Source organism: Dermacentor silvarum, chromosome 2 (assembly GCF_013339745.2).
Source record: "Dermacentor silvarum isolate Dsil-2018 chromosome 2, BIME_Dsil_1.4, whole genome shotgun sequence".
Lineage (NCBI taxonomy): Eukaryota > Metazoa > Arthropoda > Arachnida > Ixodida > Ixodidae > Dermacentor > Dermacentor silvarum.
Genome location: NC_051155.1, coordinates 120665379 through 120689821, shown reverse-complemented (window position 1 = coordinate 120689821; position 24443 = coordinate 120665379). Strand labels below are relative to the sequence as shown.

The window sequence follows — 24443 nt, the reverse complement described above, 5'->3', positions numbered from 1 at the left end:
GCAGCGGGAGACCCCCTCGATATAACGAATTTTCCCTTCCGACAACCTAGAGATTTCGCCCCAAATTTTGTCATTTTTGCGCGAGCAGCAACCGGAAGCACCTTCTCCGCCGCGACGGAATGCGAAGCGATCGCACGTGTGTATGCGTGCATGTGCGAGGCGGGCCTGCATCCCTCGACTCGGCGATCTTGCCGCCGCGGGCGTGACCTTTCCCCCTCCCCTCATTGAAACCTGATCCTGCCGCTTGCTGCAGCTGGCCTAGCCCGCCAAGCCGCCACTCTCTCCTTTTCCAGTTGATGTTGCCGAAGCACTAGCTGGTACACTCTGTGACACATCACACTCGATGAGCGCGGACACGCGTTGTCAAACGCTGGCGGCGTGTGGAAGCGCTGCTGGAGAAGCGAACGAAGTGACCTTCGTGCTGTTGTCTATCGCTTCAACGCAAACTGAGCGCCGAAAACACACAGCACGCACAAAGCTATGAGCTGCCGACGCACCTACACTGCTAGGCTCTGCCCCAACGCAGATCGCTTTCAAGATACGGCCCGCGCGACCGCGCGCAGCCGCGCATTACGTAGTTGATGCCAGAGTACAGTACAACGCCGCTGCGCTATCCCTCCCCCCTCGCTCCCTTGCCAGTGCCTCAAGCGCAACAGAAGAAGGCGCGCTTCCTCCCTGCTTTTCTTGCGCGCGCGAGATTTAGACGCGGTTGTCGGCTCCCTTCGCACGCGGTTGTCGGCTCCCTTCGGCTCCCCTCGCACAGCATACGGCGCGCAGCGACTGCCTTATCGCCCTTGGACTTTATACGGAATATCTATGAGCCAAAACCAATTTTAGGGCCACAATGCGTCATAGACACCATCTTTACATAGCAATTACGGATCTCAAGGGCCATGCTTTTGCTGGCGGAAACCGAAAATATGTCATAGTTGTCGCCCCTGGCACTTTCGGCGGCCAATGCCATCGTCAAGCCACCAAGCCAAGCGACATGAAAAGTCAAAATGGCCGCTCGGGCCGGCGCGGGGTGGCAGTTCGCAACGTACGATGCGGGAACGGTCCCGCAGTTGCGACGCAACAACGGGGTTACCAATGCTTTGGGTTCTATGGGAGCTGTGCTGGGACCGGCCGAAAACGACGTAACAGCCGGGAAAACGCAGCCCCCCGGGAATGTAACAGCGGGGTTCTTCTGTAACACTATACGACGCTATGACGCCATCGTGACGCTCGCTCTTCGTTTCCAATGCCTCGCACTTGTGCGAAACGACACGCGTCCACTCATCCGATACCTGGTGTGACATTCCAAGGATGAGTGCTTCGACGAAAACGGAAAACGGGTGCGCGTTACAATTGAGGGCGCGTTAGAACGGAGTAAATACAGTAAGAGTTTCTTTTTCGAATTTTCGTGCTGACCCTGCATATACCGAAATCCTCGTTATAACAAAGTTTTTCGGGAATTTGTCAATTTCGTTATATCCAGGTGTATTCCCATTTCCAGTCTCTACTGGTATATGCGAACAACATTGTGATGTACGGTTTTACTGGCTACTTTTAAAGGCTGCTCGGATATTTAGCGTTTTCTGAGATCCCGTGGTCCATAAACTTTTTTGGGCGATAGTACATTCAGGGCTTTAGTGTTTCAGCTTTCTTGCAAGTTCTGCAGCAAAATTGCCTCTCTTCAGTAAGCTGAATTATTTGGGTTGGCGGCCTTTGTTTCTTGTAAATGCAATAGAATTAAACTGAACTTTTGACAAGTTAAGGCTTTGTGGTCATTCAGGGTCACGTTCAGTCATTTTACGATCAGGGACAAATTCATTGGTTTTCAGAGCCATATTAAAGGAACTCCTACCATACATATTGTTAGCCTATGTGTGGAACCTAGAGGTGAGCACAAAAATTGGGAACGCTATTGGATCTCAGTACGTTGAATGTTGTTCTATGAAACTTTGTTTTTAACAGGCCCTATGCTCTGTTCAAATTTGCACAGGTTGTGTTGCTTGCCTTTTCTGTGAAATTTTAGCAATAGGCACTGCGCTTACTGGTTATTCAGGGCACTTATACTGTAAACATTGAAACGGAAATGGAGTTGGAAAAGGAAATGGAGATGGAAAAGGAAAAGGAGTTGGTATATTGTGGGGTTGAGCTAGTGGTGATGGTAGATGCAATGGGTGAAAGTTAAAAACTCTATGTGTGACTTATTTTCAGCGTCCTTTGTGATTCGGACCTTTTCGTTATTGCGACGCATTGCCACGACCTTGAACATCTAGATATTCTAGGATCTGCAGAGGCAAGCTCATCTGGAGTTTCTCAGTGAGTGATGTTGCTTACTATTTTCCTGAAGGTATTAGTACATGTTTATATACAATACAGCCACCACTGAGGAGGGTTTGCTTCTCCTGTTACTCAGCTGCATGGAATTGGATTTGCCAGGAGGTGGCATACTGAGATATACATATTTACAGTGACCATTTTTCACCGGCTAACCACTATTACAAAGTTATCACTCGTTGCAAGGCATGTCTACATGTATCCAAACTTTCCCGAATGATGTTGCCTATTCTATAGTGAAAAAATCTCCATAATTGTGTACGCAAATTGAATTTAGTTGTGTACATTCTGGAACTTGCATGAGCACCAGCAATTACACTGGAATGCATGGCGAATCGTATACGAGGGCGAATCAGAAATTCGTTGCCCCTATTTTTTATTAGCTAAAGTAAGGTAAGAAAGGTCATTACAAATATACATGCTATTCTACGAACCTTACACAATCTTTCCAGATAGTCCCTACACCGGTTCTGACATTTGTCCCATCGCAGCACTAAGTATGAGATGCCCCTGTGGTAGAATTCGTCCGGCTGACAGTGGAATCACCGTCAGACTGCTGTCTTGGCTTCACGGCCTTTTGTGAGCTCACAACACCACCACCTCACACTTCTCAAAGCGAGACACCTTTCCTCATACGTGGGCTGCATTTCCCTGTGGATATTAACGGGCGTTCGTCCCTTGCCACATAGAAAACAAATCACACTTCGTTGCTCGTACACTGTGGACGTGTGAAGCACAGCCGCCATCTTCAACAACTGACAGCAGTGCCGTGCTGCGGAGCTACCAGCAGTAAAGGCCGGGCTGGTCCAATAAAGGTCCACTGTTGACTTCGCATTGACAGCCGTAATTTGGCAAAAAAAATAAATGGGCAAAGACTTTCTCATTTGCCCTCGTATAAATAGCCGATGCACTTGACCTCCAGATCATATCTCGACAACTAACGACTGTGCCGACAGGGAACACTAGTGAAATATAGTTCCTGTACACGCAGCATGAGTCTAAACTATTGCTCGAAAGAGTGCCTGTGCTTTTCTGCAGGTTGTTGAAATCATCACCACATATTGCGTTTATTATTCTGGTCCAAGGGGCATGACTGTTGGCTGTATTTTTTTCATGTATTTTTGGGCTCCAGTAAGAGCGTACCGTACTTGACAATGCTATTGTAAAGTTTGCTAAATAAAGATTTTAAATAAATATCCATCAGCTCTAAAAGCGCGGGAGGCTTGCAGAAGCATTGGTTTATTCAGACGAGGGATTTTTTGTGGCGAGCATGACATGCATTGCTTGTGACAAACTAGTCTATGCTGCTGACCATAGTGAAGAAGCTACCCAGGTACTTCGAATTCATATTAATACATTGCCATAGGTCCTCATTGACTTGGTTGAAAGTTGCCAGAAAATGCTGCTGATGTCAGACTGTGCCTCCAAACTTTGTTTGGAGAAATGCAATGTTTAAACACATTCATTGTGGCTTGGGTCATCGGCGGGTCATGGCATTTATTCCTCCTGTTTGACTTTGAATATGCATATCTTTCCTGTAGTGTGGAAGGGGGACAGCTTTACGAAAAACTAGGCCCAGATTTAGCACCACCAACTCTCTAAGCATGCGATAGCTAACATACATCGCATGCATGCTTCTCTTGTGCTACAGACGCCCTTTGAAATGTCTGACGCATGCATCACATGCCACTTTCTCACCTTCTTCCCTCATGACAGCTAGCGCTTCGCGGCGCTTTGTTAGACTGCACTTCCTTTGGGATCGGTCCACATTATTAGACCAAACGATGACACCTCCAAACTGGGTGAAGTCCGCTTATAAGAAAAATCGATGCAAATGAAAAATTTTTGTTTCGATTGCAAGCATGGAGTCACCATCTCTCTGCAGCTCGAGAAAAATGTAAAGGTAGCGCAACTCACCGGTGGGCCATCACATGCATGGAAATCAAGGCCTTGGAAATATCATTGTCACGTTAGTGACAACAATGACGTCCTCTGGATATCCTGTTGACATCCACTGCCAGGGGATGTGTCTAATGCATCTTGTGGATGTCCCTCAGATTACCGTTTGGCGTACTTTCTTTGTCCTGCTGAAATCCCTTGCATGTCCGCGAGGGACATTATCGGGACGTGCTGCGTAAGTTTTATGGGCATGTGCGAAGGCCTTTTGCACAGTGTTTGCCATAACGTCGATTATGGTCGCAGCACACACTGTGTGACAGATGCAAGGGGCAGAGCGTGGGGCATCAAGAGCAGATACATTGTGTACACACGTTACGCACACGCACATGTGCAGGAGTGCAGCATACTCCTGATTCTTCTAGGTCTTCCGTCAAGCACAAATGTCATATTGAACTAATTGAAGTTTTCAAAGTAAATTGCGTCAGAAAATTTGTAAAGCATTACGTACACACGAGCTGCAGATATGATAGCTTCAGATTGTAATTCGAACATGCGAGAAAACATATTTCTGTTACGAGGAAACAAAGACAAAGCCTCAATTGGAGGACAAGTATTCATGTGTATGTTAAAAAAATGTCCATGTTGGATAACCTTGAGACATCAGTAGTAGGATATCTGAAACAGGTCCATGTGCGATATCCTTGGGTCATCTATAATAGGATATCCGAAACTGGACGTCCAGCGGATGTCCTATTTGTATCCAAAATGGTGCATGGACATTGGGACATGATTTGGATGAAGTGTTCTCACCGGGATGCTAAGATGATGTTATGCCATCTCTATCCTGCATGCACGTGATATTATCACACGCTTGCAACACATCAAGACATCACACTTGCTATGTAGCTTATCCAATTTGGCAGAGGTATATACATCCTTTCTACCTCTTTTTCATTATTCCTCCTTTGCAGAGTGCTCATTGAGTGCAAGCAACTGAAGATTCTTGACGTGTCCTTCTGCTTCAATATCAGCCTCGATTTTGTGCAAGAATGGAAAAGGCTGTACCCTAAGGTGCAAATCAAGAGGAGTATCTCAGACGATTTTAGATGACATGTCGCTCCCTCTAAGCGAATTTATTGTGTATAAGTTAACATCAGAAATTTTTGTGAGCAGTAACGATTGAAAGCTTGTATATAGTAGTAGTTTGTTACTGTAAAATGAATTATGTCATGTAAAATATGTGAAGTTGTCATGGGTGTTATGTTACATTGCATAATAAAATGCAGCACTGTCAATCTAGGCTTTGTGCGTTTCGACTTGTTCTCTCTTCAGATACACCATTTCTGCACTTTACATTTTACGTACCTTACACTTGACACCTAGCTAAACTCTGGACTGCGCCTGCCTGTGAGTGGCTGCAGTCTAATTACAAAGTTTGAAGTTGCAGAATGCAAATCGCAAAGATTTTGGAGCACTACAGTTGTGAGAAAATGAAGTTTTCTTCTCACAAGTTTGTCACTAAGCCCAAAAATTGGGCAAGAAATGTTCTATTCGTGGGGGGAGTATCCACTGCAATTTTAGACTCCAAGGCAAATGCATAGACCGAAAAGAAATTCCACTTTTTTCTCAGATGTTGTGCTGCAAAAGCCTTTGCAGTTGCAGAGGCTTTATGGCATGTGTGTGTGGCCTTGCATTAGCTTAAGTTGACACCCTACAGTAGATTGTTAAACAACAGTGATCTGACTTGATTGATTAAAGCCATTGACAGACTAGTGACATTGACTGTGGAAGATGCAACAAAAAAGGAAATCTGAAGAATTTTTCTTTCATATGCACACCAACTCGACACTGAAAATTTGTATCATTTGCTTTGGAAGTGACTTGTCGCATGTGTTGCATTATTCACTTTGCATATCCAATTAGTGCAGTGGAATCTCGATACAATCTTCACTGGAACTGGAAAATAAAGCATATCATCCAAAAGTCGTATTATCCAACCAAATCGTACTATCGGGAAAAGAAAAAGAAACATATTATCCCGAAAAATGTATTACGCAGAATCGTATCAACGAGATTCCACTGTATCCTGTTTGAAAGTTGTGTATTTCATGCACATTCATCCCGCCAGGATATATTTAGCCTCTGTTAAATAAAACCCATCTCCAACTGTTCCTGTAACACAATGCAACCTCGATATAACAAACAGCACAAACCTTGCAAAATAGTTTCATATAAATTATTTGAAAGCAGTGCAAGTCAGAACACTCAGCTTCGTGGTGTTTTCCGTTGTGCTGAACCATGCGCAACAACTAACTCTACTCCAACCTCGTCACACAGAACCAGCAGTACTTGTACAATGCCAAGCGTTGCCTGTGTGACTGGCACCAAATACATGGGCATCACCTCTGATGATCTCATGCGTGCATGGCGCGATGCTTGCGTGATGTCCTCTTGTGAGATGTTCGGTGCGCCTCGCCCAATCTCAGAGGGGGGGGGGGCGGGGGGGCACGTGCAGAGGTTCACCATGCCAGCCAACGTTTGCATCGTTGCTATGCTGAGAGTGGCACTCTCAGCACATTCATCATAAAAATTATATGCATGCATATGAGAGCGAGTGCTGTGCCACCAACTTCTGCTGTGCTGTGGAGGAGCCCATGTCATGTGTCCTGAGTGAGCGTGTTCTATTGCTGAAGAGTATGCAGGTGCCCTAAGTTTGGTATAACCACAAATTTAGTCTAAAACAAAGCTTTAGCTACTGCTGCTGTGCCAGGACTAATGTTTTAGAACTTAACACTGCAAGACATCTAATTTTGCTATTTCAAGACTGAAATTGTGTGCTTACAACAACCCTCTATGTGTAAAAGCAATTACACGTATGTAAAATAATGTGATTGTACGAAGGATGACAGAACAATGTGCTCTGCTAAAGGAGGTACCCTGTAGATACAGTTAGCTGCAAAGGCTTACAGGACACGAGTTCCATGACAAATGTGAAATCCTGCTCTGTTAGGGCATAGTACTTGTCACTAATGGATCACTACATTGATTATAATTATGACTACAGACTGAAACCTTTAGATCGAGGCTTCGCAAAAATTAATTTTTGTTGCAAATCCCATGCCCCGTGAGCATTTGTGGCCAACTGTGCAGCTTTCAAGTATGCAACCAACATTCCACACCTATCCCAGACTAGCAATAGATGGCACCACAGTAGCCTTTCCACCAAACAGGATGCCATATGAAATGTGCAAAGCATAGAGATATGGCTCCCAACCATTTGTTATAATGCATAGTCTGCAGTACACAACACTGACGATAACCAACTGTTGCCTCAAGCAATGGCCAACAAATCACTTTACTGAGCCTGGAAGCCGAGTGTTCAGAAAAGCTGTGCTTTAGAACTGTAATTACTGAAAAGCAAGCAAACTTGCATGTCTGCCAGAGCTGGTTCTTTCAGAGGACTGCATGTAGATAGGCAAGTGAACGGCACTCCTTTTAACGCGAGAGCGTTAACGGCTATGTCCCCCAAAAATTCCGGTCTCAGCGCCGACCTTCGTTTGGTGACAAATCATTCCAAACCACTACGCAGGGCCTCCGTAGACACTAAATACTTCTTTTACCACTAAAGTTACTCACACTTTGTCTTACATTCTTTACAAAGTTATTCCTCGGAACTTTGAGAATGACAGGCCACAAACAAATGTCATGAAACAGAATACCGACAGTGCATGCCTTTTATGTTAAATCTTCTGATTGAAATATTAAACGTGCGAAACTATAACAGATTGGCCAACGCAAGAGGCCGCATTTCTACCAGTAAGTGCACCTTCGTGCATAGCGTTCACCGCCAGCGTTTCCCAGTAAACATTACAGTTACTTAAGCTGCAGTTGCCGGGAAGCACGAGAAGCAGTCAAGGATCTTTGAATGCTATTGTGTTCCACTCAGGCGAAGCTTAAGCGCCCTCCAAATATTTTTTGGTTTGTTTTTTCAGATAAATAGCAGTGCATGGCACAATGGCTAATGGAGACACAGTTCCATGTTGCCAAACCTTCATTGCAATGGGGTAGCTCCACTGCAATGCTCAGTTTGGTCCAGTGCAAGGTAGAGAACACCCTGTGGCCTGCCTGAATCTTTGTTCTCAAAAGCAGAGGCAAGGGGGTACATTGTTTGAACATGTTTTCACAGATTACCTGTGGGAAAAGACAACAGCAGTGTTAACGTTTATTTACGGGGTTTAAAGGGACAATAAAGAGAAACGTTAAATCTGCTTAGACTGATAATGTGTTCATTCAAAACTATATTATTCATTATTTTGTGGCAATAGCTTAAAACAAAATGATGGTTGAAGATTCGAGTTTAGAATTTCGCACCAAAAACGCAGCGCCAATAGGTCAGTGCATCACGGACTTCAAAGCATTTTCTCATTTATAGCCCATTCTGGCTCTGCAATAGTTCTTGAAACCTACTATGTTCAGTCTATAGTTCTTTTAAGTCTATATTTACCGATAAATGTTTAACTAGGCCCGAGCAGACACCGTTAAAGTTTACGTTGCCGCTACAAACTGCAAGGCGGCGTTGCCACCCATCTTTTGGTTATTTACTAGCTCACCAAGCCTCCTCTTGTGGAAAGAGTTTTTTTTTTTTTTTTGGGGGGGGGGGGGGGGCATTGCAGGAAAGTAACTTACTAATACAGCCAAGTTATTTCTCTTTTTAGTGCTTTTTTAACGTCTACAAGCAGCAAAGGGGTCATGAGAGACCAAAGTGCATGGTTCCAGATTTTCAGCCACCTGGGGTTCCTTAGCATGTACCCAGGCCTTCTGCATTCTTTCATGCCAGAGTGCGGCCATCGCAGTCAAGAATCAAACCACCAACCTTGTGCTCAGCAGCATGACGCCATCACTATTGGGCCACCACAGCAGGCAGCAAGAGAGAGCAGCAGAGAAAACACACACAATTGATTTCTTTGAAATCTGCCTTTATTGTTGTTGTCTATGACTGCCTCTGAATAAATTAAACTGACCCCTGCCGCATTCCCACACCGCCCTTAGAGGGAGAGGGGGAAGGCAGCACCCTTGCCCAAGACTATGGTACACACTTGCATAATCAAACATGCCTCGCCCAGCCCAAAGTGTGGAAGCAATGACTGGCGAGGCACTAGAGAATGAGAAGAAGGGGGGAGAGACTTGCATGAATGGCATGGCCTATGTATGCGGGCACACGAAAAAAAAAAGTGAGGTGGGAGGGTAGTAAGGCTCCTTACAAAAAAAAAAAAAAGTATGTGCAGGTTGCAAAGAAGCCGTGGTGTCCATCTGTGTGCATGGTTTGCCGTCGCACATCCTCACCACGTTGTCGGCAGCGGCTTCTTGCATTGTTGCTGGCTTCCTTGCTTCTACAAAACCTGCCTTCTCCTTGCATTCAATGACCGAAAATTTACACTTTACAAAAATAGGAGAGAAGAAAGCAGCAGCGGTGTCACACTCCTGCTCCACTTCGCTGCTGCCACTCCTCCCCGCATCACTTGCGTGCAGCAGATACGCACTCGCTCACTGACGAAGACCAATCGTGTAAGGCGGTGTGGTTCGTGGGCCTGCTGCCTTTTTCTTCTCTGCGGCGGGGCGCGCGGGGTTTCTGCCAACTTTCAACGCTTGCTCTGGTTAGTCTACGATTGAAAGTTGAGCAAAACCAATGAGCGCCTTGTCATCTGGAGTGTCCACAGCAGCCTCCTCGGGTGTCTGTTTCTGTGTAGCAAAGATGCCCATGGTTAGGAACTTCAGAAAAATTTTGCAATCTCAATCTTAGCTGGTGAGGCAAACGGTAAAACGATGCACATTCAGTCGTAATAAGAATTGCTAGTTGACTGTGCATCTAGGCACTACCAGTTAAAAGTGTGGCCCCCAACTAGCAAAAACCAGCACGACATTCTCCGTCAAAAATACCCATTGTGTATTGTAGGCTCAATGTAAAAAAAATGACGATATTTAGAGATGGCCGATTATATATTGACCTCGTGCTATACACTAACAGTACAGTTTCATCTACTAGCCCTAGTGGTAATCATTTGCATGCACTCTTACTGGCTCTCTTGAAAGAACCGCATCTTACCAAGGCAAATGTGGTCGTCTTCATGATCTGGTTGTCAATCAGCTTCTGCAGGTTGGCAGCCACTGCACAAACAACAGGGGAATTGTTTTGTAATCTTGTATTAAAAATAAAGGCTGGAAATGTTCAGCATGCCATCTGATCAGGGGTGGGACTCCTGCGCCAATTGCACCATTTCAATACAAATGCCAATTCCAGCAACACAGAAAAATGACCGAAATTGCGCCATGTTGCGCCAGAACGGCTTGGGGCATGTGTGCTCAGGCAGTGGCCGCAAACGGCGAACGGATTCATTCTCCGAAAAAGAGTGCAGCCGTTGACTGGACTTTTTGGCGCTTCCACCAAGTGACCGGCGCGCGTGCGGTCGCTCACGGCTGTTGTCGGTGCACTCGGAAGGGCCAGGCCGGCTGTATTTAGAGTGTACTAGAGTACGGTTGAGTGGGCCCAGCGCACAACGAAAAGTAGGCTCGGGGCGCAGCAGCGGGTTCAGCGGGCGGGGGTCTCTGTCCCCAGGGCCGGTATAACGTAAAACTATTCCAATCAGTTTTTATGCCCATATAGGCGAGGCCCGAGCCATTTTGACTTATTACGAAGTGCTAATGGCGGATTTGGAATAAAATGTCGCAGTTTCACCCGAAAGGAGAAGCATCGATTGTAATAGCAAATAAGTAGACAGCTATACAAAGTAAGGATATTAGTTTATCGGCCGTATAAACTTGTAAACATTCGCTTACTAAATTAGCAAACATAGTGTCACGCACGCTCAAGCAAAGGTGAACACATCTCACTCGTTGACTGCGGAAACTCGTCAAAACGCTGGAGTGAAGTAGCGCGGCAACAGCAGCACTGCCTCTCGCTTCAATGTGAACTAAGCAGCGAAAATACAGTGCACATGAAGCCATCAGCACTTGTACTCTGTCCTTGTCGCAGATCGCTTTCAAGATAGGGCCCGCGTGGCTGCGCCATACGCAGCAGCTGCCGCAGGAGAACGTGCCCCCTCCCTCTATTCCCCCCGGTGCCTTGCGCGCGACTGGAGACGGCGTGCTTCCTCCACACTTCCTTCCCTTGCACGCGCGAGATTGAGCCGCCATCGTCAGCCCACCCTCGCACGCTTTCACTCGCATAATAACTCCCACATAAGGCACGCGGCGACGATGTTATCGCCCCTGGACTTTATACGGAACATCACGGCGACAGCAGAATTGCACCTGGAGTGTCCATATAGTTGCTATCATATTAAACACAAATTGCAATAGTTTTACGTTATAGCAGCCCAGGGTTGACTGAGACTCTCTGGGCCTGCAGTTACATATGGTGACCCAGAAAATATGTTACTGCATCAATTGGACCGCATAATTTGAGAACATTTTCCGATATCATCATGAGTGTCATCCGGGAATATACAGTTCGATCATAGTACCATCAATGTTTCCGGTTTTACAAGAAAGCATGCGCCGTGCCGTCGCTCGACCCACTCTTCCATATGCTAGTATGCTGTAGCTGCAAAGCGCACTTCTACTACGCGCTTCGTGTTGGTTTATTCTGCATTTCACTGTGGTTTTGAAGTGTACTGCCATATTCCATTGTTCAACCAAAATTCAGATTGGCCGGCTCCAAATTGCTCCAAAATGAAATTTAGTCTGCTCCAAGCCGCTTCAATATGAAATTTTTTCTATTCCAAACTCCTCCAAATCGCAATTTTACTTGCTCCAAAATGACTTTGGGCAGTCCCACCCCTGCACCTGATCCTCTGAACACAGACAGCTGACTCACCAACAACAACATCCTTCCCATCAACCAAGCCTGCTCCAACAAGCTCCGAGGCAATGCCATCAGCAGTATCTGAAAGAAAGCAAACAGAAGGTTGCATCTCTTCAATGTGCCCGTGCTCACTACTTTAGCCATGCACAAAGAGCATGTGCAGCCAGTGGCACACATCATAAGCTGCACCATGTACTTGTGCAAGTTAGCTCTGACATTTACAATCAAGACATACTAACACTTGCTGTGCTGTGTGTTTCAAAAGCATTGCTGCCAGCATTTTCGATAAGCCATGATGTAGCATGTTTGCTTGCATAATGTGTGCACCACCTGCAGTGGCCATTGCAAATCGGAAACATTGTTCCCTCTCCAAAATGATGTGGCTAAATGTCATCTTGTCTGGTCCAACCATCGACAACAATTACGACGTCCATAATAAAGTACTCTATATAACAGCACTATAATACAATACACTACCCATGGTACCAAAGCAAGCATGAAGAATACAGCCAATCATCACAGTTTTTCACAATTGTGCTGCACTCAAGAAAGCGTGTTACTTGACCAACTAAGAGAAGTTGAGCCAGGTACCAGAAAATATGGCACAGAATAGAATGCGACTTGCCTATATACACTATTGCACATGGTGAACGACCAATTTTTTGGACGCCTTCGTGGCACTGCCATGTATCCCACAGAACCGATGTACAAAGACATCTGAAATTATGGACGCTGAAGCTCTTTGCCATCAGATTTTTTGGACTTTTTGCCATGACCACAGGTCCAAAACAGCATTAACTGAAGCCACCACCACTGCCATTTTGATTATCTTGCAGCCTCAAACCACTGGCGATCCGCTGGCAGCTGTAATAGTTGTTTTGTGCTTATGTTAGGCCTAGCTGCTTCGATGTTCATTATCAAGCTTTCTGCTGTTTGGTGCAATGTTCTTCATTTAAAGGACTTGCCGCTGTCCACAATGTTGCCAACTCCGCCTTTGTCATCTTCACCGATGGGGTTGAAGTGCGGAAAGCACGGCAAGGTTCTAAAGTGTTGCACGATTCCAGTTCCCGAAAGTCAGCTTTGCCGCAATACAGCGGCGTTACGCGGTCAAGCACCCAAAGAGTCCAAAGGTACTCGGGACATAAAACGTGTTCTTTAGTTACGTATACACGCGGACCAGCTGTCTCCACTCCCAGTACAAGCACTACGATGCCTAAAGCGTTGCATAATGCTGGTTCCCAAAACTCAGCTTCGTCGCACTACAACTGTGTTATGCAGTCAAGCATACTAAGAGTGCAAAGGAGTCACGGTACATAAAATGTGATCTTTAATTATACACATGCACAACCGCCTATCTCACGTCACAGTAGAAGTAGTGAGACGTCTAATAATTGCATTGCCCAGCCTTTAAGGCTATTTCAGATGTGGCTGTTGAGGGCGGTTAGACACATGTGTTTGTTTTTTCAGACTGCCCAATTTTACGGATGTTGACTATATTTGCATGAGTGCGCAACAGTGTGTCACAATTCCAAGTCTAATCTCCCTCTCTCACACTGCTTGCATCAAAGTGTAATGGCATTGCCGTCTGACTTGGTTTTACCGAGTCAGACAGCTCCAATTGATATACATAGGAACGAAGAACTAATTTTGCTTGGCATTCAATGCACCAAATTCGATAAGGTTTGTTGCATTTTAAATCAAAATGCTATGCTCTATCAAATGTGGGGAGCAGATCTTTTACTCAGGTTAACTATTATTTTTTATAAAAACTCAAAAGTAGCAAAATTTGAGAGAACTGAAGCATTAAACTTGCAACTCTAACTAAGGAACTAAAAAACAAACTATACCACAATTGCATAAACTAGAACTATTGAGACATTTAAAGCAGACAAAATTGATGTACAGTCAAACCCACTTATAACAAGATTCAAGGGCCATGAAAATTCCATTGTTATAATTGATAATTGTTACAACCGGTTTACATGACAAAAAAAAAAACGAAATACTATTACACTGAATACCATTTCCGAGACGTACCACTAATTTGTATTTGTGAGTGGGACCTTTGTGAAACCTTCATAAACATTGCAACAATCTCACGTACATTGTATTTGTCCACCTACAATGCTCGATTAAGAGATGCAGTGTTCAGAACTGCAATATTTGTTTTTGGTACTGTTATAAATTTGGAAATCCTGCGCCTGTTTTTAAGCTTACCAATATTCGAGAATTTTTGCGAAACATTTGAGGCCCTAAATCAAAATTATGCTTCCTATAGACCATAGAATTCAGCTTTCCCTTAAATGAAACAAATTTCATTCAGATCAATTCAGCAGTTGTCTAATCTAAGAGCATATCTGCATTTCACACAGACAGTTGAACCCACTTATACCGATACCATTTTTAACAATACATTGAATAAACAATAAGTAGTCGTGAACTTCTGTGTGTGTTTTATGGTGAAACAAACAGCTTACTACAACATTCCCATACTGTGTTATTGGTTATAACAAATTAAACTTGCTACTGGATGTCTGTGCCATGCAAAATCATTGAAAATCGCCTGCTGCCCTACTCGCCTGCGTGCGATGTGCTTTCATAGCACCACCATTGTGTGCCAGGCATGCCACCCAGCATGCCTTCCCTACATCACCAGCCTCACATGTTCGCCTCTCTTCCACACCTTTGAAACAAGTCTGAAGGTTGAGAGGGAAATAGGAAGGCATATGGGGAAGGCATACGGGGAAGGCATGCAGGGAAGGCACGCAGGGCGGTGTGTGCGACGCACAATGCGGATGCGGCGGCTGGCCGCACCCGCATTTTTTAAATGATTTTCAAATTTTTTTTCCATTCGGCACAGACACCCAGCAGCCAGATTCAAGTGTTACAACCAATAATGTGACATGGGAACATTATAATAGGCAAGTTTATTTTACTATAGAACACTCACCGAAAGTTTAAAGTATGAGGGCTGCTCAATATTACATCCAAGTATAGTGCAGTCCAATTATAACGATATCAAGATGAACGAAAAATCCCATAGTCATAATCAATCATCGCTATATCGGGACTGCCGTAAATTGTAAAAAAAAAAAAAAAAAAATTGTAAAATAAACAAAACAAAACAACAAAATAAAAATTGTAAAAAAACGCCGCTCAATATAGTTTTGCGGTCCCGAAATCACATTTGCCACTTGCGATAAGATATCCACGTTGTGCAAAGTAGGCTGTGAAGAAAAAAATGTTTGTTTATACCTCTAAATCGCGCCTCAATCGTTCGGCGTGCTGAAATAAAAATTTGCACTTGCTTTCGCAAAAGGTTCGAATTCACAACGCCGTGTGCAGCGATGTCCAGCTGCTGCACGAACACTGGCAACAATAATTTAGCGTGCATGAAATCAATGAGCGACGAGATCGACGAAATTGCACTTTGATTGAACATCGGGGTTGGTGTCGTCAAAGACGGGCCATTGTCAATCTCGTCGTGACTGCTGCTACTGTCGTCGCCTCCGTCCTACAACGCCACTGCAGTCACGACAACGATCGGCCCGTGGCAGATCTCTTCGCAGAACGAGGTAGCACCATCTGCACTCAGAAACTCTCTCATCGACGAACCACCTATTTCATCGTCAGTAGCGACGTGCTCCCAGAGTTCGGTAATGTCAGCGGCTTCCACTGTGTTGGTTTCGCCCATGGGGGTTTCGTCCTGGCGCCTTTTCCGTTGATCGGCATGGCCACTGCTTGTAAGCCTTCGTCATCGTGGCGCTCCTGGTTTTCATAATCGTCGATATCATCGAATGCGCGAGCTCGTACTGCTACTAGTCTTGCAAAATTTGCAGTTTCGTCTCAAGAGATGCAGCTTTGCGCTTTGTCGGCGCACCTCCCGCTGCGCTTCTGCGGCGCATTTCCACACTCACCGGGAGAGAGAGACAGCTTATGTTTCCCCCCCCCCCCCCTTCTCTGGACGCTCGCACGACCGCCGGCGACGCGTACAGACAAGAGGGGCTTTAAGGATGCGAAGGAGCTGGCGCCATCTTGCGCATGGTGCGTCAACTTGCAATGCTCTCCGTGGCTTCCGCAATCGGCGCGCACGCAGGACGCGCTGCGCGGTACTGGCGGCAGATACGAACTCGCATAGGCAAACTTTTCGCACCGTATCAGTTAGAGGCCACTCAGGAATTCAAATTTCACGATTATTCAGCATGAAAACCGCGGCCCAGCAGCAAAATTTCGATCGCTATATCCCACATGCGGCGAATAACTGATTGTTATATACATTTTTTTTCTCATAGCCCTAATGCATAAGTTGATACTGTTAAGTTGACTCATTGTTATAACAAATATATCGTCATATGTGGTATCGTTATAACTGTATTGTTAAAACCAGTAATTTTATAAGTGGGCCCCTTCATTGTTTTTTGTGCAACCCAGTATAATGGGGTGCGGCTTTGTGCAACAAGCCTATGACAAAGAGCGAAAAGAATGAAAAATGGAAAGAATCGGTACAAAATGCAACCCCTGGTTCACGCAAAGCACGAGGAGGCCTTGCCAGAATGGACTGCAGGCCTTACTCGCACCTTTTGGGTTCTAATCCCCTTTTCCCATGAACATGTACAGTTTTATTACAATCTTTCTGACTGGACTTGGCTAACGTTCAATCTTTGCACTGATGAAGGTGGCACGGGTGTGTATGTACAAGCACGTTAACTTCCCTTTCAGCCTTCTAAAGCTTTGCTAACTATTATAATATGCGGCTTCCACACTCACCTTTGTCACGTGTGAATTCAAATCGGATGTCATTAAGCTCTTTCCTTTGATTCCTACAAGAGAAAAAGTTCCACAGTTAGAAGCTAGAACACAAACAATGAGAGCTGTCCCTTTTATGCCAGCATCAAAACACGACAAAGAGCTTTAAGACCTTTGACACATATTTAAAATGCACTCGGGCAGCATTTTGTACATTTTCATATTTTTCTTATGTAGTGCATAGCAACTAAGTATCATGGTACTTTGCAATTGTTGTATTTTACATTGCAATTGTTGCAATTGTTGCATTGCTGCAATTGTTGCATTAATTAATGCAGAACAGTTGCATTTAAAACCTTTCTAAAACATCTCTTGCAAGTAGGCTTGTGCGAATATTTGATATTACTAATATTATATCAAGTAGTACGCTATTTGATATTTGCTTCGCCTTGAATCTTAGTATTCTAAGTTTTTGAAGTATTCGAAATAAATGAATATGCATTTTCCTGCGTATAAGCCGCACTACCAAGTACAATGCCCCAGAAAGAAAGAAAGAAGAATCATCCACATCATATCTACGACCATGCTGCTCTGTTCACCACCTCTTTGGTGATGCTCATGGTTGAAAACATTGCTTTAAATGCTCTATAAAGGTGATTTCACAGCAGCGCGAATTGCACTTTTGTGAAGCCACACCTCAAGTTGAAATTCGCATATAAGCTGCACCTCGATGTTACGGTTAATAGTTATGAAAATTTTCGTTTGTGCACTTGCAGAACAGAAAGCGTTAAGGTCACTTGTAGATGGAAAGCATCAAGTTAAATTTCCGCAACACAGCATAAACTGCTGGCATCAAGCAGTCAAGGTCTCATTTCACAGCATCTCAACAACGCACGACAAGCGAATGCAAAACGCTCCTGCAGCCTCAACAACCACCAAATTCAAGTACAGATTTAAGCACAACAGGGAACAAGAGTCTGTAAACAAATTTCTGTGCAGCTGGAGTTGTAAAAATATTGAACTTGCACTTTTGCATCACAATATATGAATAGCACCATTTAGAAAATAAACTGATTTCAGAGGCAGAACTATTTCCATCTTTGCAAGTAAAAAGACTTATTTTAGATGTCAGCTTCTGGCTGCTGAGTCAAACTTTTATGCAAACCCCACAAGTACTTGAACTACTTGCTGTCAAATTATTCTGCACTGTGTTACTATTCACTCTGACTGTGCTTCGAACCAAGAAATTGATATTCACACAAGCCTACTCTACTCCCGTTATTCCTGTGACGGGGATCAAGCCAAGGCCTGCCAGTAACGCAGCACCAGCAGCAACCAGGTTGCAAGCAGACTACTTTTGTACAAGAAGTGGGATCACGGTGTTGCAGTGTTTACCTTATCCTGAGGACGAGGTTGACGGTCTCCGGAGTTGAGATTGCGGCTGCAGAAGGCTGCTGAGGAGGTTGCTGTTGAGGTGTCTCACTGTGTCCTGTGGACTCGGGCACTGGTGGTGGCTGCAAGGAGAGCACATTTTCCCCATAATAGTTGAAAAGTGATACTAAACAGCAACAGTTAATAAGTTTATAGACTTGCAAGGTATTCTATCAAAAGCATATCCACATTCGTTTGGCCGAAAACGCTTCATTACTTTAGTCGTAAATTAGGGCCAAGCTTGCCGTTCTTGAATTTTGCACCGAAACGTTTGCTCTGGCATGTCAATGTGACATAACCGATTCCAAAGTGTTTTCGCATATTGGGATGTGCTGAAGCAGGAAGAGTCCATGAAATTTGCTAGGCTGTTACAGCACAGAACTCGTTTCCCAATAAACAGTGAACTAAACCCAAGCAGACGATGTCAAAAATCATGTCAAGGCAAGCTCTTACAATAACTTCAGGGATGCTACTCAGAACATTGGCGAATTCCACCATATTGTTGAACTCATCAACTGGTCAGCTTGGCTGCTACAGCTTCCCTGATGGGCTCAAAATGCCACCATTACAAAATTTGACAACTCTGCAGAATTCGCTGATGTCCAGAATAGTAGCACAGGTCAGTGTGACCACTGCCATTCGTTCTTGCCTATTTTCTGGCCTGTTGTGCTAAGAATGGCCACTTTGCAATTGCAGAAGTGTAATTTACTAATGCGGTTCAAGTTAACATTTCTTTTAGTGCCCCTTTAGTGATAGCTCCACATTTACAGAGACTCCTCACATTGTGCCTTCTTTAGGTTATACCATAAAATACATACACTAATAGGTAGCTTTCTTCTGGCTCATCAATTTTGCTTCTTAGAAGTCTTAAAGGGACACTAAAGGAAAATATTAAACAGAGTTGGATTAATAAGTTATTCGTCTAAATCTTGTATCATCATTTTCTGTGTACCAAGGTACATGACTTTATTGCATGGAAAATCACTGACTCCAAAATTAATTTGTTGACATAATCACCGCCCGCCCTCTTTGCCGTTCTCTGAATCATCCAGTGCTGATGTCATATGAGAAGTACCATAGTCCAAAATACGTGGTGCCACCCCGATTTTCCATTTTCATAATTTTTTCACTTACAAAAGAATGACGAATTCGTTATTACAGAGGCCTCATCTTTCAATCTAACTCGACTTAATATTTTCCTTTAGTGTCCCTTAAGATGTTAAAGAACTTTTCTTTGGAATTACGGTATTAAACACTAAGCATTTTTAACAGTAGTATGTGTAAATAAATGTATGTAAGTGTTACTTTTTCTATATCACAGACCTGGAATTGCCTTTTACAGTACTTAGAGAACAATGAACAAGCTAACAGAGACAAGTGGGCTAGTTGGTGCATGTAGATAGAAAACATGAGACCACGTTCTTGTACGATCCCTTTCAGAGACAAAACTAAGACCCCTTTCAGCAAGTTGCTAACATAACAACCACACTGCAGCAATGCACATGCAGTCAATGTATGTCTGCAAAACAAAATCAAAATATAACACTGATAAGAGATGTGATGTCTCTTTTGTTGCTTCTCCTTCCGCTTACTCAGCCAACTGATGCTCGCCAAAAGCGACACTATCCACGAAAATGACTACCGAGAATGCAACCCTATGGTTAGTGCACTACTATTAAGTAGGGGTGTGCGAATACCGAATAGCAGATTTTGAAACAAACTAAGAAAAATATATATATCGAATTGAATATTGAAAAAGTTTTCACAAAATACAATGCGCTCACATTTTGGGCACATGCTTGGGATTCTCTGGCATTGCATATCGAATGCATCAAGCTATCAATAACAAAAGTACATAGAAATCAAGATATACAGTACGGTCTACTCTTATTACAGGAAACACCAAATTAGTATGCCAGCACTGATTACAGCTCAGTTCTAGTACGTATATGAAGTTCTAGAAAATATTTTTTTATCAATGGAATCGCTGTTGAATAGAATCAAGTGTTTTTTTTTTTCCCTCTGAAACTATAATGAGTTAGTGACGTTCTGTTGTACTGAATACCAATGAGGTTCTCGGTAATGTTTTGCAGCAATCCTTTACTTATTACGTAGAAAGTTTTGCCATTTGTCAGATTCTGAAATCTGCAGAGTCTAGGTATGTTCGCGAAAATTTAAAAATACTCTGAAATTAATTCCCTTACTCCATGCATATGTATGCACACAATGAAGAAAACATTGGAGTAATTACGCATTTACAACGTGAGTTGATGTGATAACCTCGGCTCTTAAATTTTTTTGTCTGAAGGGCTGACGGTGCAAAATGTGAATGGATATTGTACAATCGAAACTTTATATAACAAACTTGATAGTTCCGCAAAATGTGGTATTATATCAGTAGTTCGTTATATGTGCACTTGCCTTTAAAACGCACAAAGATTAACGACACTGAAGCTGGCGTCGGCAGTTACAATTTGACACCGCTTTGGTTTAAAAATCGTATTTTAGTACCTTCATTTTTGTTCCCGGCACGTTCCCGCATCTAGCTACAAGTTTCCGTTAAAAACATCATCTATAAAACTATACGCAGCGGCGTAACTCATCAAGAACGCCACCCAGCCGATTACGATTAACTGCCATTTTGAAACTACGAGCGTTGTCACCGTTTTTTTTTTTTTTTTCGAGAGAGAGAGCTTGTGACACTATATTTTAATGTCAGAGGAACATGAGTGGATTCTGCACATGATAGTGAAGCGTTCTAGTTGGCTTGAAGCGGAAACTACTGCGGCATGTTCGGATTTTGCTAAGGTCTTGCCATTACGGCTGTAGCATCAGCCGCACACACGCCAAAAGCCACAAAGTTACGTTTTCTATGTCGCTTCAGTTGAAAAAGTATGAAGTGCGAAAGGTAGAATGCCATCGTGAACATTTCCCACCGACAACGCAAACAAAGCATCGACGAACCGCAATCTCCCGATAACGGTGGCATAACTGCTGACTCTTTACAGCTTTGCTTACCCGCCGGGGTGGCTCAGTCAGCTAAGGCGTTGCGCTGCTGAGCACGAGGTCGCGGGATCGAATCCAGGCCCCGGCGGCCACATTTCGATGGAGGCGAAATGCAAAAACGCCCGTGTGCTTGCATTGTAGTGCACGTTAAAGAACCCCAGGTGGTCAAAATTAATCCGGAGCCCTCCACTACGGCGTGCCTCATAATCAGAAGTGGTTTTGGCACGTAAAACCACAGAAAGAAGTAACAGCGGCGCGTCATACCGCGCTCACGCCGACTCGGGCCACGTTAATATCGACAGCAACAATAAACTAGCAATACATGAGCGCCCATTGGTCCAAATTGGTCCAAATCATCGAAACAGGCGTAGTGCACCCGCTGCCTATCACACGGAGAACTGCACGAAAACTATAGCTGCCTTCGTGATCTCCGAGATAGCACCAGCACATGTGCCAGTGCTATCTCAGAGGCCACGGCCGCCATACTGCCTCGCCTTGAAGCATGCTGAAGACATGCCTTGAAAGCATGCATGGTTACACTAGCATGGTTGAAAGCGACTTTTCTCGTAGCTTCTGAAATCTGTGCAGCAGCGCTCGTTGATCTCGGCGCTCATATCTTCGTCGTTGTTGGAATAAATTGGGGGGCGGGGCGCTGCCACACGCCCACTTTGGTCACGCTTCCATGCTTGCAACTTTGCGTGTGCCCTCCTATTACCATGACCGGTTTGGAAGTGTTCGATGTAACAGTACGGCGCTATTGAAGATTTTCATTATATCTGGGTGCAGTTTCAATAGGCTGGGTTGGAAAATTCTAAATACAGAGAAATGTGGACAGTATAACTCACAAATCGTTATAGTATGTGGTCAACAAAGAACTTAAACCAGCTAACTAGACGCATACACAGAGTCAAGTGCACAGGACGAAACTCGCCAGTTTAAATTCTTTGTTGACTACGTACCAACCAGCGCAGCACTTAGCCCTAATGTAATTGTATCTGGGACCGTTGTAAGTGGGTTCGAATAAAATCGAGTAAAACATAGTTCGAACTAAGGAGAGCCCCATTAAATATAGTGCCTGATCAATTGCACGGTACTGTGTGGAAAACCAAAACCATCACTGGGCTCGCATTGAAAAAGTTTTATCTTTCTTCCATCAACAACATGTGCAGGTAGAAGCCTAGGTTCTGTATGAAGCCCAAGCACGATAAGATTGCGGCTTGCGTGCGGCTTGATGTAGGTGCAGGGGAAATGCGTGGGTGAGCCGAGAAGGATGGTGGCTTGATGCGCGGAGTTCTCTTGCGTGCTCAATGTTGGCGATGTGATTCAGCGCGTGCTAGGAGGCGGAGCATGCTCGATGGGAGTCGGCCACTGGTAAGCATGCGGTAACAGGATCAAGCGTGTGCTAAGAGCAACATTATCAAGCGTGTGCTGGGGAGCTCCTTCCTGCTCCTTTTAAGCCAAGTGGGAAAAGGAGGGCACGTGCCGATCTGCTTGCTCCACTTTGGTCTCGGCTCCCTGAGCATGTTTCTTCTGTCATTTTTATGGCACGAGACATTATGGTAGCTAGCGACACATCGAACCTTCGCCTTTGGCTCGGGTTTGTCCAAAAAAAGGTCCATGGGAGCAAGAAATTTCGTTAGAAATAACTGTTGCACCGTTTCTTGAGTTCGAATTCACGGGAGTATTTTCTCTATTCAAATACATAGGCCTTTGCCGGCACCAACAGAGCAGTATGAATTATCCGTCAATCCAAATGAAGAGATTTCGAATTATTGGAATTTCACTGCATTAACCAAGGTAGCAAAAATTATTATCCTTCCATAGTGAGAAGGAACAACAGAGGACTAATGCGGATTCGCCTGTGGGTTGTCACTATATATAAAAAAAAACATGCAAACTGCATTAAAGCACAGATTATGCTCTCTGTTACCAATGCAATAAGTCCCACAAGCTCGCACAAAGTGCTTGGCGTGCACTCTGCGCCAAGGAGACAGAAGCAAGCGGCATATACCGGTTGTGTGGGAATGAGATTGCTTGGTGCAAGTGCCCCCGATGTGGAGCCAGAGGAGGTTCCGGATGTGGTCGTCTCGTGGTCAGCAGGCAAGGCATTATCAATGGCGCTGTCCGACGAACTCGTCGACTGGTTTGCCTTCAGGATGGCCTCATCTCGCGCTGCCAGGTCCTGCGATGTCAGTCAACCCAAATTTACAAAGCAACCGCATTCCATCTTAATCTACACACAATCACTTGCTGCAGCATATGAGTTCCTTGCCAATTCAGCAAAACATCCACTAAAGACACAATTTATCTTCATAAATACAGTGGAATCTCGATGATACGAATCTCACGGGGTCACGAAAAATATTCGTATTAGCCGAAATTCGTATCATCGAAACACCATTAAAACTAGCTAAATTAAACAGTGAGAGGTGAACTCACTCAGGCACACATACGTAAAAATCATTTACAGTACAGACCACTAATAACGTAACCATTTATAGTGCAGAACTGGCGACAACGTGGCCTTTTCCGACTCCCGTTTACCCTCCCATAGAACTCCATGTATACGCATACCGCTTACAGTGCAGCCGCGTGAGACGAAATACCGGTTATAATGTGGCTTCCGCGAGAAAATCTTGACGACAAGGGTGGTAGCGAGCACGCTTCTCAATGAGGTGCGCCCACCGATGGGAGAGATCAACGAGGGCGATGCGGATGAGGAGCATGAGACGTGGAGCATGAGTCCAAGGGCGATAAAATCGGAGCCGTACGCCGTATGTGCAAGTGAAAGCGCGCAGGAGACACGTGCTTTCACTGAGACCAAACGCACAGCGGAGAGAAAACGCGACTTCCGTCGCGCGAAAGGCCATGGGGGTATGGGAGGGAGGGAGGGGGGCGACGCTGTGCTGCGGCTCCAAATACGTATCTTGCAAACGGGTGCAAGGGTAACTGGCGATGCAATCTCCCACATGAAAGGAGCAAAGCAGGAAGGCAGCGCGGGAGGGAGGGAAGGGGGGGGGGGCTGCTTCTACTCTGCCAACAAATGCGTTCTTGTACTTTGCGCCTGTGCCGGCTGCCGTGTTGTCGCGCGCACCATATATTGAAAGCGATTTCCACACAGCTCTGACCTTTGTATGCGCTGTGCTTACGCCGCTCAGTTTCTGTTGAAGCGACA

General features: G+C 44.7%; 2 protein-coding genes across 11 annotated transcripts in view; one reads left to right on the top strand and one right to left on the bottom strand.

Moving 5' to 3' along the window:
* The window catches only part of LOC119441715 (F-box/LRR-repeat protein 4), a 51292-nt gene extending 45766 nt beyond the window's left edge, over positions 1-5526 (top strand). The window contains exons 14-15 of one of the 3 annotated variants that reach the window (XM_037706315.2): positions 2203-2307; positions 5196-5526. In XM_037706315.2, coding sequence (XP_037562243.1) covers positions 2203-2307; positions 5196-5334 — 244 coding nt within the window. In that variant the 3' untranslated portion in view covers positions 5335-5526. Of the gene's footprint in view, positions 1-2202; positions 2312-5195 lie in introns of those variants that run through there. The other 2 variants (XR_007465592.1, XM_049661555.1) reach the window with 2 other exon arrangements.
* A 3657-nt stretch (positions 5527-9183) lies between these two features.
* LOC119441714 (serine/threonine-protein kinase OSR1-like) overlaps positions 9184-24443 on the bottom strand; it is a 230247-nt gene continuing 214987 nt past the window's right edge. For all 8 annotated transcript variants that reach the window (XM_049661545.1, XM_037706310.2, XM_049661546.1 and 5 more), the window contains 6 exons: positions 23280-23450; positions 18227-18345; positions 16853-16905; positions 12098-12166; positions 10328-10389; positions 9184-9963 (listed from right to left, as the gene is read on the bottom strand). In XM_049661545.1, coding sequence (XP_049517502.1) covers positions 9880-9963; positions 10328-10389; positions 12098-12166; positions 16853-16905; positions 18227-18345; positions 23280-23450 — 558 coding nt within the window. In that variant the 3' untranslated portion in view covers positions 9184-9879. The remainder of the gene's footprint in view (positions 9964-10327; positions 10390-12097; positions 12167-16852; positions 16906-18226; positions 18346-23279; positions 23451-24443) is intronic.